The 18,241-nt window shown below is 42.3% G+C and overlaps 1 protein-coding gene across 3 annotated transcripts in view; it reads right to left on the bottom strand.

The window, feature by feature from the left end:
* The window catches only part of cops8 (COP9 signalosome subunit 8), a 99,457-nt gene that overhangs the window by 53,248 nt on the left and 27,968 nt on the right, over positions 1-18,241 (bottom strand). For all 3 annotated transcript variants that reach the window (XM_041200070.1, XM_041200069.1, XM_041200068.1), the window contains exon 2: positions 15,109-15,179. In XM_041200070.1, the coding sequence (XP_041056004.1) occupies positions 15,109-15,179 (71 nt within the window). The remainder of the gene's footprint in view (positions 1-15,108; positions 15,180-18,241) is intronic.

An 18,241-nucleotide genomic window follows, 5' to 3' on the forward strand; every position in this document is an offset into this window, starting at 1 on the left:
GGGTATGAGGGGCATGCGTTGGCATTGGGGACATGGTTAAGACCTTTTGAAGTTATCATTTAAAAGGTTGCCACATCCAGGCTATGGTTCATGATTCTTCTGAGGGGCCATGACCACACGTCCTTGAGAAGCTGGCCTGACTCCACGAAAAGCATGGGGGCTAAGGTCTGCCTGACTCCGTGAAATCCGGTCCATTGTCTTTATAAATCTAAGTGCTTTGACAACTTAAGACAAGAGGATCTCTGGTAATTTCCAACCATACATAGAAAAATGACACAGAGAGAGGCCACTTGGCCTTCACATCTGTGCCAGCCAAAAAACCAATCACCCAGATCATTCCCACTTTCCAGCATTTGGCGATAGCCTTGAGATGCATATCCAGACACATTTCAAATGAGCTGAGCATTTCTGCCTCTAACACCCTTTCGAGCAGTGAGTTCCAGACCCCCACAACCTTCTGGGTAAAAATATTTTTTCCTCATCTCCCCTCTAATCTTTCTACCAATCACTTTAAAGCTATGCCCCCTAGTCACTGACCCTGCCAAAGTAAACAGGCCCTTCCGATCCACTCTATCCAGGTCCTTCGCAATTATGTACATCTCAATCAAAACTCCTCTCAGCCTCCTCCGTTCCAGGGAGAGCAACCCCAGTCGATCTTTCCTCATAGCTACAATTTTTCAGTTCGGGCAACATCCTTGTAAATCTCCTTGTACCCTCACTAATGCTAATACATCCTTTCTATTATGAGGTGACCAAAACAGCATACAGTAGTGATCTAACTAATGTTTGAAATAACTCCAGGTTAACCTCCCTGCCCTTATATTCTATACCTCAGCTAATACAGGAAAGGATTCCATATGTCTTCTTAACCATGTCTTCTTAACCTGTCCTGCTACTTTCAAGGATCTGTGGGCATTCACTCCAAAGTCCCTAACTTCCACAATACCTCCCTGTATCTTCCTATTTATTGTGTAATTCTTTGCCTTGTTTGACAACTAGACAACTATAGGGGGCCCACTCAGTATTGAAAGGGTTAATGGAGCAATTGAATTAAACGCTTGAGCCTAAGAGAAAAACACTACAACCTTGAAGAACAATAGCATCTTAAACAAAAACAGAATTACCTGGAAAAACTCAGCAGGTCTGGCAGCATCGGCAGAGAAGAAAAGAGTTGACGTTTCGAGTGTCATGAGGACTCGAAACGTCAACTCTTTTCTTCTCCGCCGATGCTGCCAGACCTGCTGAGTTTTTCCAGGTAATTCTGTTTTTGTTTTTAACTAAAACATGGATTGCTCAGTTAACGTATGTAACTAAGCAGATTGAGATGTGCAAAATTTACTAATTGGTTGTAAAATGCTTTTAAGCTAGTGTTTGCGTATTCTGCTTTGAGACGGTACAAGTGCATCACCTTGACTTTCAGGGTTGAATTCTATTTGCCACTTTTCTGCCCATTTGACCAGTGCGTTGATTTCTTCCTGAAGTCTACAATAATTCTGCTCATTATCAACCACACGGCCAATCTTTGTGTCATCTGCAAACTTCTTGAACATAACCTCTACAATTACATCCAAATCATTAATAAAAACCACAAAAATCAAGGCACCCAGTACTCAGCCCTGAGAAACCCCACTTGAAACAGCTTTCCAGTCACAAAAACATTAATCAGCAATTACCCTTTGTTTGCTGCCACTAAGCCAGTTTTGTATCCAGCTTGTACATTCTCCTGGATTTTTTTTAACCAGTCTGCCATGTGGGACCTTGTCAAAAGTCTTGCTAAAATCCAGTCTGAAATACCAGTGTTACAACTGCTCCTTAAGAAAAATGCTGCAGATGTTAGACATCTGAAAAGAAGTGAGAATGCTGGCAATACGCACAATGGTGGGAATGGAAATTAACTAAAACATGGATTGCTCAGTTAATATATGCAAATAAGCAGATTGAGATGTGCAAAATTTACTAATTGGTTGTAAAATGCTTTTAAGCTAGTGTTTGCATATTCTGCTTTGACACGGTACAATAGCTCTCGCTGTATTGCTCTCCCTTGTGCACAAGTAATAAATGGGGTTTCTACGACAAAATGATGCCTCAGTGTGATTAATCTCCGACAGTTTATGGAAGTCCCACCGAGATGACTAACCCCTGGGGTTGAGTCACGGAGCGCCAGCGTTAGGACCTCACAGTTCAAGGACTCGTGGCAGCCCCATTTGGGCTTCTGGGGTTCGTTGATCTGCGATCTGCCTTCACCTGCCTGTGGCTGACTCTCAGGGTAAATCATCTGTTTAAATATTTGGGAGATTAATTTGGCCAGTGATTTAGTGTAAGATAGCAGCAGTATTCCCAGGGGTTCGAGACCCCTGGGGGTAAAAAGTAGTAGTAGTATTCCCAGGGGTTCGAGTCCCCTGGAGGTGAAAAGTAGTAGTAGTATTCCCAGGGGTTTGAGTCCCCTGGAGGTGAAAAGTAGTAGTAGTATTCCCAGGGGTTCGAGTCCCCTGGAGGTGAAAAGTAGTAGTAGTATTCCCAGGGGTTCGAGTCCCCTGGAGGTAAAAAGCAGTAGTAGTATTCCCAGGGGTTCGAGTCCCCTGGAGGTAAAAAACATAGTAATATACCCAGCGGTTCAAGTCCCCTGGAGGTGAAAAAGTAGTAGTATACCCAGGGGTTCGAGACCCCTGGAGGTGAAAAGTAAGTAATTTCTGGGGTTTTTTTGTAAGTATATTATTAAGTAAAAATGGGCAACATGGCATCAAAGAAACTCCAGGTTCTCCCAAATGCTTATATGTATGTCCATTACGGTCCTGAAATTGTCCAATATGTTTCTGATTGGGTTAAATGGACTCAAGGTAAAGGAGAGAGCTTCCCACCAGCTGGAACTTTTAATCAGGACAGAATTGAGCACTTATAATATGTTTTAAGGGAGGTAGATAGTCTGCTACTGAATTTTCTGTAACTTAAAAAAAAAGAATTGATCTAAGTTACAAGAGCTCTTGGTGCTGGAGAGAAAGAGAGAAAGGGGACCCCTAGGGGGTTAATGAGCAATTGACAAGCAGCAGCAGAGAAAATGTGAGCTTTCGTCAGTTTGAAGGTCCCTATAGATGGAGCCTTCAAGATCCCTTTATTCCCCCACTGCTACTCGAAGCTTCATTTAGAGTTAAGTTCAATATTATAACAGTATCAATACATACCTTTATCTCTGCGTTTGTTTGTGTTGCAATGAAGCATTTGTATATGAGCTTTAATGTGTTTTCTTCCCTGAATTGTCTTTTGCGTGTGTAGTTGTTCTTCCCTGAATTGTCTTTTGTGTGTGTAGTTGAGCACCTTAGAGTTGAAAGCCCCATATTAGATTAAAGGAAAAGTTTATTCAAATATTCCAAAGTTTTGAGTATAAGGTTTCAGTTGAGATTTCTGGCAAAAATCGTAATTTGAAGGTAGTGTAAAGATAAAACAGGGCTTGCCTTTGTTTGAGATGAACCAACCCTTGTAGACTAGTAGGGAATAACCCTCGTCATCAGCTTCCAAGCTGACTGGGATTAATACATACAAGTTCGTATTCTAAAATTGAGAAAAAAAATTACTTGAAATTCAGAAAGATTCTAGGAAAACAAAAAGACATAAACACAAGGTCTAGGTGGTTCCAATGGGTAAAAAGGGGTTTCTTATGAAGAGATGAATTAAATATTAAAGGAAATCTGCTTTCCAAAAGCACTGGAATTTGAATTTGGGACAATCTTGACATGTAAAGTGCAGTGTAATTTAACAGGTTACTTTGAATAACGAGGATGCTATCTAAGATAAAGAATGCATCGATAAACATGGAAATTATAACTTGGATACAAATCATTACACATGAAAAAGAGGTTGTTTTAATTTTGATAGTGTAAATTACAGTTCTTACAAAGTTTAAAAATTTGAGGTTTGGTTCTTGATAAAGTTCTCAAAAGGGAATTTTCATTTTAAAAGGTTTGACAACAATTGGCACTAATTCAAATGCTGCAAGCTTTTGTATTTGTAAAGTCTGTTCCCAAAATGTGAAGTTAAGCTCAAGACCTTGACAAAGTTTGGCAGAAATCCATTTTTTGGCCGAGTTAATGAATCTGGAATAATGCAAAAAAAAAAGTCAGACATAATTTAGTGGGACAATAAGATGTTGTTTGAGAAGAAGATAAGGAAACAAAACATGTCAATGCTTGATTTCTGTTATGAGAATATTTTTATTTTAAAGTCTCTCCAGGCAACCTGAACAAGATAAGATGGTAGCTGGTGCATGTGTAAAATGGTATGAGGCAAGTAGGAGAATGAGTTAGGGAAAGAGGACATAATGTACAAACTGTTTTAAGGGAAATGAATTTGATAATCTGACCATCAACTGAGGCATTGGAATTGTACAGGGGGAGATAAGCAAAGATCTAATGACAGAGATCTCTGTTGAAATGGAATAGTTAACTTGGCCTAAAGAGTAAGGAAACGTTTTAAACAATCAAGACAATAGAGAAACTGAACTTAAGAGAATTTTAGGATGATCATGGTCAGGGTAAAAACTTAGAGGTAAAACTATGTAGAAACTGTAGTTCAGGAATTGAAATGTAAGGAGAAATAATACTTAACAACAATTTACCACAAGATGGATACAGGTAAAGGGAAAGCTGGAAAAATGCTAAATAGATGTTTTACTGATTATATTAATGTGCCTGCGAGCTACAAAAAGACCACAGGATTAACACCCTGATGACAGGCAGAGTTAAGTGGTTCCCAGAGAGAGCCATCACTGCAAGAGAAGATACTGAGCCATTGAAAGATAGGATAAAAGGGTGCATTGTAGAGTTGTTTAAGGAATTGAGGTCTGACATGAGACAGCAGCAGGAAAGATAAAGTGGAGGTGCCTACCCAGACGGATTCAGATGAGGGAACTCATTTCTCAGGGAGAGTCATTAAAGAAGTGTGTAATCTTATGGAGATTAAACAGAAATTCCGTATTCCTTACCACCCCCAGAGTCCAGGGATGGTGGAAAGGATGAACTGAACTTTAAGAAAAAACATCAATCAAGAGACAGGGAACAGCCCAATATTCTAATGCGCTGTGGGCTACCCCAAGCAGGACCGCCAGGTTCACCACATTGAAATGATAATAGGAAGGGCCATGCAATTACCTGAAGGCATTATAGTAGGAGGTGTAGGGCCACTGAAAGAAAAAATACAGGACAATGTAAGGGAATTAAGTAGGCAATTACATGAGTTGAGAGAGGAAGTTAGAAACTGACATGTGATTAAGGATATGGAAATAGGCAAATCCAAAGAGCAACAACGAACCCCACCCCACCCCCCCCACCCCCCCCCCACCAAAAAGTGGGGAATAAGATGGTGGTCAAGGTGAGCTCGGAGCGAACAGACATGGACCATACGAGGTAATTATGATAGATGATACATGCGCACTTGTAGATATGAGAGCGCGAGCCGATGTTAATGTCTCCACAGATCTACAATCCTGGTCATGGGCGTATCAGTATTGGCAACAAGGTCGGGGATCATCACTGCTCACATCCCGCACCACAGGAAGACAGTGCCAAATGCGACACACAACGGGGATGATAAATGTAACAGTAGGAGAACAAGTACTTTCAAATTGTATTAAGGGTTTGCTTCAGATTGGGCATGGGAGGTCCGCCACTACCCAGCCACCTCCCACCTCTAATTTCACAGTCCGAGTACTGATAATTGAAGACCCTCAAACCACACCAACTGACCCATCTTGTCCGACTATGCATCCAGGACCGACAAATGGTTTGGTACTGGTTAATCAGAAGTTTTGTATGATAATGTACACCATGAGCTGGTACCCGTAGTCTTGAACATATCTGGAATCGTCCTGCCCCAGTGGTGCTCAACCCACACCCAAGCACTCTATATGGCTCTGACGTGCCAATTGATGACTGAAGCAGTTCAGTTCAATGGCGAGATGCGGTCAGGCTTGGGAGGGAATCGCGTTAAGCGCAACCTGATAAATGATGCAGCTACGATATTCAATATAGGGACATCATTGGTTAATCCAAAGCCTGGCTACCGTGCTTGAAAGTCATGCGGGGACTATCAATAAATTAATTGAAATAGGGAAAAATATTTCAGACTAAGGGAGCAGAAATGATGTATGCAGCACCTATGGATCTTGGGCACTGGAAAAAGCCCGAGAAAATTTAAGACAGATTAAAGAAGGGGTAGTTCCTTTATGGGTAACTAATGAGCATTTATTGAATCTCTTACGACACAAGAATCACGACTTGACCGGTTGCCAGCTCAGAGGTTTAACACGTGTACATGGAATGAATGTTGAATGTATTGTGAATAGTTATATGCTAATAGGTATTGTATTAGTAATAAAAACAAAAAAACTGCGGATGCTGGAAATACAAAACAAAAACAGAATTACCTGGAAAAACTCAGCAGGTCTGGCAGCATTGGCGGAGAAGAAATGAGTTGACGTTTCGAGTCTTCATGACCCTGCGACAGAACTTGAGTTCGAGTCCAAGAAAGAGTTAAAATATAAGCTAGTTTAAGGTGTGTGGGGGGGGAAGAGAGAGCCCTAACCCTAACCCTAATCCCACCCCCCCACACACCTTAAACCAGCTTATATTTCAACTCTTTCTTGGACTCGAACTCAAGTTCTGTCGAAGGGTCATGAGGACTCGAAACGTCAACTCATTTCTTCTCCGCCGATGCTGCCAGACCTGCTGACTTTTTCCAGGTAATTCTGTTTTTGTATTGTATTAGTTATACCTGTCATACCTATGTCAATGACATAACCCAGGCAAGACGCCCACAGTGAATGCTGGTACAGGACCCCAGCCATGGGGCCCGTTTGTACACCTACAAATGGACTTTATACAAATGTCTAAAGGTATGGGATATAATTATGTTTTAGTTATAGTATGTTTGTTCTCGCAATGGGTGGAGGCGTATCCCACCCGAAGAAATGAGGCTGTTGTTGCAAAATTGTTATTATGTGAATAAATACCCAGATTTGGGACACCAGAGATTTTATCGAGTGATAATGGGCCTCATTTTACCACTAAAGTGATAAAGAAACTGTTGAGGGCCTTACAATGAAACCATCACCTTTCCTGCCCATACCACCCCCAGTCTACTGGGGCGGTGGAAAGACAAATTGGTATTCTGAAAAACAAACTAGCTAAATTATGTGAAGAAACTGGTCTGAAATGGCCTGAAGCTCTACCCTTAGTGCTCATGACTATGCGCTCTCACCCTAACCATACCACCTCCCTCTCTCCTTATGAAGTTGTAATGGAACGTCCTATGCGCCTTCCAGTGGCCCCACCTTTGTCTGCTAGGGAAATGGACATCCACACTATGGATGAGGGAATGATTACATACTGTATAGCGCTCACTAATTCTCTCAAGAGGTTGCATATACAGGTAATAGAAGCTCAGAAAAAGCCCACCAATGAAGATTGCCATCAATAACAGCCTGGGGACCTAGTCCTGGTAAAGACCTTCAGGAGAAAAGAACTGTTTGGAACCTAGATGGCAGGGGCCTTTCCAAGTCCTGCTCACCACCCTTATGGCCTTCACGGTTGAAGGACAGCCCTTGTGGATCCACGCATCACACGTCAAGCGGACTTGGACCTCGGATGGAAGTGCTTGTGCAAGAAGTTTAACTGAGCCGTCAGAATGCTGACTCTGATTTGGATCCTGTCCTGCGTGGTCCTTGCGGGAGCATGGAATACCAATTCTGCGGTTCAACGCATGCAGGCCATAGCCTTGCAAGTTAATCGGACTAAATGTTGGATTTGTACTCATTTTCCTGTTAACTCCTCCTCCTGAGATGCATTTTCTGGCTTTCCCCTCAGATTCCGCACGGTCCCTAGGTAACACAGGGGCCCTTTTTCAGCAAACGCCCATTTGGAGGCGGGAGCCCACCTTTGTGGTTGTTAAGGGGGAGGCTTGGCTATGTGTCAGGAGAAATTATACCAAGGGTAGCACTTGGGTGGGCGAGCTGCCATTGGGTCCCTGTGCCTACCTTGCTGATTCAAGCCAGCTATCTATTCCCTCCCTCTCCTCAGGGATCAAGAACCCTCCGAGGATGAAGCCCAGAGGCTAGGATACATAGATCTTGGCTAAAGGTGGTGGATTGTCCTTTTAGGACAAAAGGAGGGAGTGTGGTGGCCTAAAGACAACTATATTGAAAGGGTTAATGGAGCAATTGAATTAAAACGCTTGAGCCTAAGAGAAAAACACTGCAATCTTGAAGAACAATAGCATCTTGTCTGACCACCATAGCAGGATGAGCCCTGAGACATTCCATGTCTCTCTCTCTCTCTCAATGTAATCAAAGTTGTGATAACCAAGTGCGTAGGCACCTGTTGTGGTGGGAATGGAAATTAACTAAAACATGGATTGCTCAGTTAACGTATGCAAATAAGCAGATTGAGATGTGCAAAATTTACTGATTGGTTGTAAAATGCTTTTAAGCTAGTGTTTGCGTATTCTGCTTTGAGACGGTACAATAGCTCTTGCTGTATTGCTCTCCCTTGTGCACAAGAAATAAATGGGGTTTCTACGACAAAATGATGCCTCGGTGTGATTAATCTCCGACAGTTTCATCACCAACAAGAGAGAATCCAATCATTTCCCCTGGACATTCAATGGCATTACCTTCATTAAATTCCCCACTTTCAACATCCTGAGGGTTACCATTAACCAGAAACTGCACTGGACCAGCCATATAAGTACTACGACTACAAGAGCAGGTCAGAAGGTGGAAATTCTGCAGGGGGTAACTCACCTCCTGATTCCCCAAAGCCTGTCCACCATCTACAAGGCACAAATCCTAAGTATGATGGAATACTTTCCACTTGCCTGGATGACTGCAGCTCCATCAGCACTCAAGAAGCTCGACACCATCCAGGACAAAGTAGCCCGCTTGACTGGCACCCCATTCACAACCTTCAACATTCACTTCCTCCACAACTGATGCACCATCTACAAGATACACTGGAGCAACTCACCAAGGCCCCTTCAACAGCACTTTCCAAACACACAGCTTGTACCACCTGGAAGGACAGGGGCAGATGATGCATGGGAACACCAACACCTGCAAGTTCCCCTCAAAGCCACACACTATCCTGACTTGGAACTATATAGTAGCTCCTTTGCAGGATCAAATTCCTGGAACTCCCTTTTAAACAGTATTTTGGGTGTACTTGCACAACATGGACTGCAGCAGCTCACCACCACCTTCGCAAGGGCAATTAGGGATAAGCAATAAATGCTTGTCTAGCCAGGAATACCCACATCCTGTCAAAGAATAATAAAAAAATAGAAAGCTCCATAAGCTACAGTTGGTAAAAGTGATTATGTTTTGTCACTGGTCTTAAAAGCAACTGCTTTGGAAGAGATAAATGAATCAAGGAATGACTGACTGACTCTTTAATCACCGTTAACTGAGTCTCGGTATACAAAAAATATAATACCATCTGTAGTGTTACAACTTACAAACACATCAAGATTATCTGACTATACTAGCCTCATTTCAATGCAAAGAAAGGTTACTGTTTGGTAACGTATTTCATATATTTTATCGGTTTAATATATAGAAACCTTTTACTTCCTATTAATTTTTGATCTTCCTCTGATACAGTTTAATAACCACTGATTGCCTTCCAGTACATGAGTAAAGATGTTGTCAACTTACTTGATAACGGAGTAGATCACAGCTTAGCTATCACACAAATGCACTTTCAGTGGTGAGCTACTGGATAATGATTAGAGGAGGACTTCTTACTCAGGTCAATTGTAATGGACCTTTTGTTACCTCAATTGAGATCACTTAGACAAAACAAGAACTGAACCTGGTCATTTCCATGAATGTATTATGTCGAACCTAAATGATTTATTACTTTCTCTTTTCTCCCCCCTCAATCTTCTCTGCAGTCTTCTCCCCATCTCTTCTAAAGGTAATGATTCGTGCTGCTGCAGAGTCCAAAGGATCCCACTAATGGTTACCTTATTCAAATAAACCATCTCCTCTTACTCTGACAGTGAATACCAGAAGGCTACTTGACCACTAGAGTACAACACATCCTGTCCTCACGCTACTTCCACACATTCTTTCTTTCCAATAAGTCTCACAACCAAGGAGAATGAAATGGTTCCCATTTAATAGCTTAAGGATGCCAAATTGTACCACCACTAATTTTTTTTTTATTCATTCACGGCATGTGGGCTTCGCTGGCTCGGCCAGCATTTATTGCCCATCCTTGTTTGCCCTTGAGAAGGTGGTGGTGAGCTGCCTTCTTGAACCACTGCAGACCAGGTGGTGTAGGTACAACCACAGTGCTATTAGGAAGGGAGTTTCAGGATTTTGGCCCAGTGGCAGTTAAGGAACAGCGATATATTTCCAAGTCAGGATGGTGAGTGGCTTGGAGGGGAACTTCCAGGTGGTGCGTTCCCATCTATCTGCTGCCCTTGTCTTTCTAGGTGGAAGTGGTCATGGGGTGAAAGAGATCAAAGGATATGGGGAGAAAGCAAGGGTAGGCATTGAGTTGGATGATCAGTCATGATCATAATGAATGGCGGAGCAGGCTCAAAGGGCTGAATGGCCTACTCCTGCTCCTATTTTCTATGTTTCTATGTTTCCATGTTTCAAAGGAGCCTTAAATGAATTCCTGCAGTGCATTTTGTCGCTGGTACACACTGCTGCTATTGTGTGTTGGTGGTGGAGGGAGTGAATGTTTGTGGATATGGTGCCAATCAAGCGGCTGCTTTGTCCTGGATGGTGTCAAGCTTCTTGTAACACACAGGAGCTGCACTCATCCAGGCAAGTGGGGCGTATTCCATCACACTCCTGGCTTGTGCCTTGTAGATGGTGGACAGGCTTTGAGAAGTCAGGAGGTGAGTTATTTGTCGCACGATTCCGAGCCTCTGACCTGCTCTTGTAGCCACAGTATTTATATGGCTAGTCCAATTCAGTTTCTGGTCAATGGTAACCCCCAGGATGTTGATAGTGGAGGATTCAGTGATGGTAATGCCATTGAACATCAACGGGCGATGGCTGGATTCTCTCTTGTTGGAGATAATCATAGCCTGACACTTGTGTGGCATGAATGTTACTTTTCACTTGTCAGCCCAAGCTTGGACATTGTCCAGGTCTTGCTGCATTTGGGCATGGGCTGTTTCAGTATCCAAGGAGTTGCAAATGAAGCTGAACATTGTGCAATCATCAGCGAACATCCCCACTTCTGACCTTATGATGGAAGGAAGGTCATTGATGAAGCAGCTGAAGATGGTTGGGCCTAGGACACTATCCTGAGGAACTCCTGCAGTCAAGTCCTGGAGCTGAGATGACTGACCTCCAACAACCACAACCATCTTCCTCTGCGCTAGGTATGACTCCAACCAGCGGAGAATTTTCCCCCCGATTCCCATTGACTCCAGTTTTGCCACACTCGGTCAAATGCTGCCTTGATATCAAGGGCAGTCACTCTCACCTCACCTCGGGAGTTCAGTTCTTTTGTCCATGTTTGAGTCAAGGCTGTAATGAGGTCAGGAACTGTGTGGCCCTGGTGGAACCCAAACTGGGTATCAGTGAGCAGGTTATTGCTAAGCAAGTGCTGCTTGATAGAACTGTTGATGACCACTTCCATTACTTAACTGAGAGTAGACTGCTGGTGCATTAATAGCCGGGTTGGATTTGTCCTGCTTTTTATATACAGGGCATACCTGGGCAATTTTCCACGTAGCCGGGTAGATGCCAGTGTTGTAGCTGTACTGAAATAGCTTGGCTAGGGGCGCAGCAGATCCTGGTGCAGAAGTCTTCAGTACCATTGCTGGAATATTGTCAGGACTCATAGCCTTTGCAGTACCAAGCACCTTCAGCCGTTTCTTGATATCACTTGGAGTGAATCGAATTGGCTGAAGACTGGCATCTGTGATGCTGGGGACCTCAGGAGGAGGCCGAGATGGATCATCCACTCAGCGCTTCTGGCTGAAGATTGTTGCAAATGCTTCAGCCTTATCTTTTGCACTGCTGTGCTGGGCTCCTCTATCATTTAGAATGGGGATATTTGTGAAGCCTCCTCCTCTAGTGAGTTGTTGAATTGTTCACCACCATTCATGACTGGATGTGGCAGGACTGCAGAGCTTACATCTGATTCATTTGATTGTGGGATCGCTTAGGTCTATCACTGCTTTGCTGTTTGGCACACAAGTGTTATAGCTTCACCAGGTTGGCACTCATTTATAAATGTTCCTGGCATGCCCTCCTGCACTCTTCATTGAACCAGGGTTGATCCCCTGGCTTGATGGTAATGGTGGAGTGGGGGATATGCCGGGCCACGAGGTTACAGATTGTGGTCGAGTACAATTTTGTTGCAGACAATGGCAGCACCTCATGGATGCCCAGTCTTGAGCTGCTAGATCTGTTCGAAATCCATCCAATTTAGCACAGTGGTAGTGCCACACAACATGATGGAGGGTATCCTCAATGTGAAGACGGGACTTCGTCTCCACAATGACTGTGCAGTCGTCACTCCTACTGATACTGTCATGGGCAGATGCATTTGCAGTAGGCAGGTTGGTGAGGATGAGGTCAAGTATGTTTTTCCCTTTTGTTGGTTCCCTCGCCACCTGCCGCAAACCCAGCTATGTCATTTAGGACTCGGCCAGCTCAGTCAGTTGAGGTGGACATTGCAGTCCCTCAGCCAGAGTACTTTCTGCGTCCTTGCCACCCTCAGTGCTTCCTCCAAGTGACGTTCAACAAGGAGCACTGATTCATCAGCTGAGGGAGGCACCTCCGCAGGTAATCAGCAGGAGGTTTCCATGCCCGTGTTTGACCTGGTGCTATGAGACTTCATGGGGTCCAGAGTTGATGTTGAGGACTCCAAGGGCAACTTCCTCCTGATTGTATACTCCTGTGCCACCACCAGCAGGACAGACTCAGGGATAGTGATGGTGGATTCTGGAACATTATCTGTAAGGTATGATTCCGTGAGGATGACTATGTCAGGCTGTTGCACCCAGGCACTCGCCCTCAAATGTTTGTAAGGAGGACTTTGCAGGTTGACAGGGCTGCGTTGCCATTGTAGTTTCTGGTGCCTAGGTCGATGCCGGGTGGCCCATCCAGTTTCATTCCTTTTTTGTGGTTTGATACAACTGAGTGGCTTTCTAGGCCATTTAAGAGTCAAACAAATTGCTGTGGGCCTGGAGTCACATGTTGGCCAGACCAGCTAAGGGCAACAGATTTCCTTCCTTAAAGGACATTAATGAACCAGGTTTTTACAACAATTGACAATGGTTTAATTCCAGATTTTTATTGAATTCAAATTCCACCATCTGCCATGGCGGGATTCTAACCCAGGTCCCCAGAGCGTTACCGTAGGTCTCTGGATTACTAGCCCAGCGACAATACCACTACGCCATCACCTCCTCCAGCTCAGCTGAGATTAACCTGGGGCCTGCACAGGATATGCACCTCTTTCCCACAATGGTTAAATACCTACCATTTATGTATTTTTTCGATAGGAGTCATTATAGTCCCAAAGCGATTAGTACTACGAAACATGACATACAAACATACGAACATACAAGATAGAAACAGAAGTAGGCCATGTGGCCCCTCGGACCTACTCCACCATACAAACAGGCAGCAATATTCAGCTTTATTACTGTCTAATATAAGGAATATAACAACTTCTGTACATTATAATCTACTGTCTCTAGAAAGTGTTCCCAAAATTTTGAATAGGTCACAATAAAAGTACAGTAAATATAAATTCAGTAACATTAAATTTTTACAGATTAAAGTTCTAACTAATCACACAATGGAATCATGGGCAGCCATGATTGCTGTTGGCAACTTCCCTGGCCCATTCTTTATCTTAAACAGTGTCACCCAGAGTTATATTTCAGTGCCTAGTGACTCTGTGTAGACATTCTTAAGGATGTAATCATAAAACAAAGCACTAGATTTTACATCAAAGCTCAAATAGGCAGCAAGCTATTCAAGCAATTCCAAACAAAGGCCAAATTTAGAGAAACACTTATCTGAACCTCTATCTTTCAAACAACGGCACACTTCTGGCCCACAAACAGGAAAATCTCCAGGACATTACAAAGGCTGCAAAGAGATTTGTAAAGTAACTGTACAGTGATCAACTACAAATACGTGCAAATCACATGCTTGACTCGCAAATCATCAACATCACATCAGACACCAATGACTGCTGCAGTCATCAGCAACTGACAAGATTTCAACAAGCTCCAGAAGAAATTTGAGTCACAGAAATACTGCAATATTGAAATACCTGAGGCAACTATATGTTTACATCAAAATCAGGAGCTAGCTGAGGTCAGACAGACTTGCAACATAACTGAAAACTCCAATTTGACTTTTGGAGGTTGGACACCATTTATGCATCAGCATAATTTTGCATTATGCATTAGCAACATCCTGCAACTACAAAGAAATGAATGTTTGCAGGCTCTGGCAGAGTATCTACTTCCGTTTATAAAGTGTCTTTATTATGCTAAAATGGAGACATGAAGAAAAAATGAACACCAGTACAGAGATATTAGGAGGAATGGTTAAAGTAATGGATGTTAAGCAGGATAGTGAGTGCAGCGTTTCAAGTTGGTGACTCACCATCGCCTTCTCAAGGGCAATTAGGGATGGGCAACAAATGCTGACCTAGCCAATGACACTCACATCCCATAAAAAATTTTTCAAAATAATTTAAGGTACTGATGAGATTTATTTTAAGTATCAGCATGAATATGGTATGGAAAACTGTTCCAAATAGGTCAAGAAATATTCATGTTTACCAATAAACTCCTCGCACCTCAAACTGTTGCCACCAATGTATGGCTCAAAATAATCTCAACACACACCTCCTAAATTACACACACCCAAATTTAAGCACAAAGTTTACAATATGCTGCTGAATACTATGTACAATTAGATACTATGCAAAGTATTTTCACTAGCCGTATGTTTTATTGAAATCTTAATGACACTGAATTTTGATCAAACAATTATTTGCTCCTGATGGACATATATAGAAGTTATACAGATTTGCGTGTGGCATTAGCTCTTCGCCCAATACTCACATGTCATTGTGTAGCAGATACAAAGCAAGCAGTTGACCATAAACTTGTGGTGTTGCTATTCCACCAGGGGCCTGCAAATTCAACATAAAACATGTGTAAGCACTACTCAAGATTAAAAAAAACTTTCAAATCCAGTAAGAAGTCACTAATGTTAACAGGAAGCTCACCAAAGAGTCATCAATTCCAAGATGCTGCATGTTTCTACTGTGCAAGTTCATCAAGCTTCTCAAAATGCTTAACTCAGTTATTCCTCGAAGTTGTTTTCCCCAAGAATGTAATTAACCATTACTTTAGCAAATGTTCAAAGTAAATGATTTTACTTACCTATGAACAAATTTGATACAGTATTTGTGTTTGCCTTATTGTTTTCTGGTTAATGCCCATTTTAAGCTAGACACTTTTTGTGGATGTTGTCACCTGTTATCAGAATAACTTTTATTTCTTCATCCATTCATGGAATGTGGGCCTCGCTGGCTAGGCCAGCATTTATTGCCTATCCCCACAATTGTCTTTGTTCAGAGGGTCTGGAGTCACATGTAGGCCAGGCCAGGTAAGGACAGCAGATTCCCTTCTCTAAAGGACATTAGTGAACCAGATGGGTTTTTCCAACAATCGGCAATGGTTTCATGGTCACCATCAAGACTTTTAATTCCAGAATTTTATTGAATTCTGCCATGGTGGGATTTAAACCGGGTCCCCAGGGCATTACCCTGGGTCTCTGGAATACTAGTCCAGTGATAATACCATTATGCTGCCGCCTCCCCAGTTGTCCCTTCATCTGTTCCACAAATATTCTGAGCCAGGTCTAGTGGTTCTGCATGCTGCACAGCATCAACTTTCAAGCCTGTGTTACGGCCCCATGAGGAGGGCTGAAAGTTACTCCCCTATTATAGCCACTCCAAGTCTGGCTGTTACGGCTCTCTGTGAATTTAGTAAGGCTTAAAGTGTTTACTCAATATCGGTGCTTAACCATGTATGCGCTGATTGTAAAGAAAATAGTCTGGCAGGCTTTCTTGAGTTTAAACCACAAACAGTTAGTATTTATTGACTTAAAAACCCACTCAGGTAAAGATCTAAAAATGTTTAAAAAGGTAAACCCACATCTCGACCTGCACAACACATACATCCACACACAAGAATGCAGAATTACAAGTTATACAATTGGAAATTAATTTCTCAGCCAAATTAAAGTTCAATGCAAAAACAAAAGAAAAGAGTTCAAAGTTTATGAGTCCTTTGCTGGTATGTGTGGCTGCAGCAGATATTTCTCCATGGTGATCTTGAAATTGCAGGAATTGAAGCCCACATAAACTGCAATACTGGGCACGTTTTTTTTTAAACATAATTTGTCTTCTCCAAAAGTCGATGATTTTTGCACCTGATGTTCCTTTTGATGGAAAATTTTCTATCTCTGTGCTGGATTTCAAACCTTAATAGAGATGGGGTCTTAATTTGGGAGAGAAGGGAGATCATCACTGCCCCATTTGCAGCTTTCTTCCAAATTACTCCTTAGAAGCTTGTGTGTTGTAATAAGAGAGATTTTTACAAATAGTTACTCTCATCATCTGACCTCTTGCCCCATAATGATTTCAGAAGGTATTTGTTTAGCTCAAGTCTAGGTAGATTTATTGTTTCATGGCCGATTTAATAAATTCTGTAATGTCCTAGCCATTAACTTCTGAATGATCCATTATCCATCTTGATAAGATAGGAAGATCACCTTCTCTCCATACAGCTATTATCCTGGCAGACTGTCTGTCTCTGCTTGAGAGGTAGCTTTATAGAAATGCAAATGTGAGGTCCAGTACAGTTTCATTAAATATTTTGAAGTAGTTCTTGACATCAGCAAGTGAAAAATTCAATAGGAGGATGTCTGGGCATGTCTTAATTCTATTCTAGTTGGAACCTTCCAGAAAACTGGTCAACTTGCAATACCAGATATCAGGTGATTTGTGGCAGCCACATTGGAACCAACGACATAGGTTGAAAAAGGGATGTTGTCTTGCAATTTAGGGAGCTAGATAGAAAACTAGCAAGCAGGACCTCAAATGTAGTAATCTCCAGGTTACTCCCAGTGTCACGCACACTGATAAGATAGATAAATGTGTAGCTGGAAAGTTGGTCCAGGAGGGAGGGCTTTTGATTCTTGGGGCTGGCTCTGGGGGTGACGGACTTGTACAGGTCAGACGGGTTGCACTTGAACAGAGCTGGGATTGGGTTCTTTGGGGAACATTTTTCTAGTGCTTTTGGCGAGGGTTTAAACTAGTTTGGCAGGGGGATTGGGATCCAAGGTCAACTCAGTTGGGTCAAAATCAGAAATGAAAATGGAAGGCAGAAAATTAGTGGATGAGTCTGGAAGGCAAAGGTTAGAAACCAAAAAAAAAAATTGCCAGTGCTCCTAAGTGTCTACTTCAATGCAAGGATTGAATACAGCAAATAAGGACGTGATAGTAGGACACTTAGAAATATCAAGGGAATTAGACAAAGTCAACATGGATTTATGAAAGGAAAATCATATTTGGCAAACCTCTTGGAGTTTTTGAGAATGTAACGAGCAGAATAAGTATAGGAGAAACAGTGGGTGTGGCATATTTGGATTTTCAGAAAGTTTTTGATGGAGTCCCACATAAGAGGCTAGTGTGTAAAATTAAAGCACTGTTTTGACACAGCCAATGGTAAAGGCTGAGTTGCTCAAATCTCAGAGGGAAACTTGAACAACTATCATAACCCATTTTTGCAATTTGTACGTTTCGTGATGCAGGCTTTGAATTCAGTAGTAACAAAACCAAGTCTCAAGAGGTTTTTTATAAAACTAAATTAAACATTTATTAACACCAGAAAAATTGTAAGCACACATACGTCTACAGAATTACTACTATAATGACTACAAAAATCCCCTAATTAATCTGACTCTCAGATACACCCCCATTAAGGCAACAGTAAAACTCATACAAAAACAAAAATAGCTGGAAAAACTCAGCAGGTCTGATAGCATCTGTGGAGAGGAGTGGAGAGGAGTACAGAGTTAACGTTTCAAGTCCGTATGACTCTTCATCAGAACTAAAGAGAAATAGAAATGTGAAATATAAGCTGTTTAAGGGGTGTGAGACAGGTGGAGTTGGATACAGGGCCA

The sequence above is a fragment of the Carcharodon carcharias genome, chromosome 12, assembly GCF_017639515.1.
Source record: "Carcharodon carcharias isolate sCarCar2 chromosome 12, sCarCar2.pri, whole genome shotgun sequence".
Lineage (NCBI taxonomy): Eukaryota > Metazoa > Chordata > Chondrichthyes > Lamniformes > Lamnidae > Carcharodon > Carcharodon carcharias.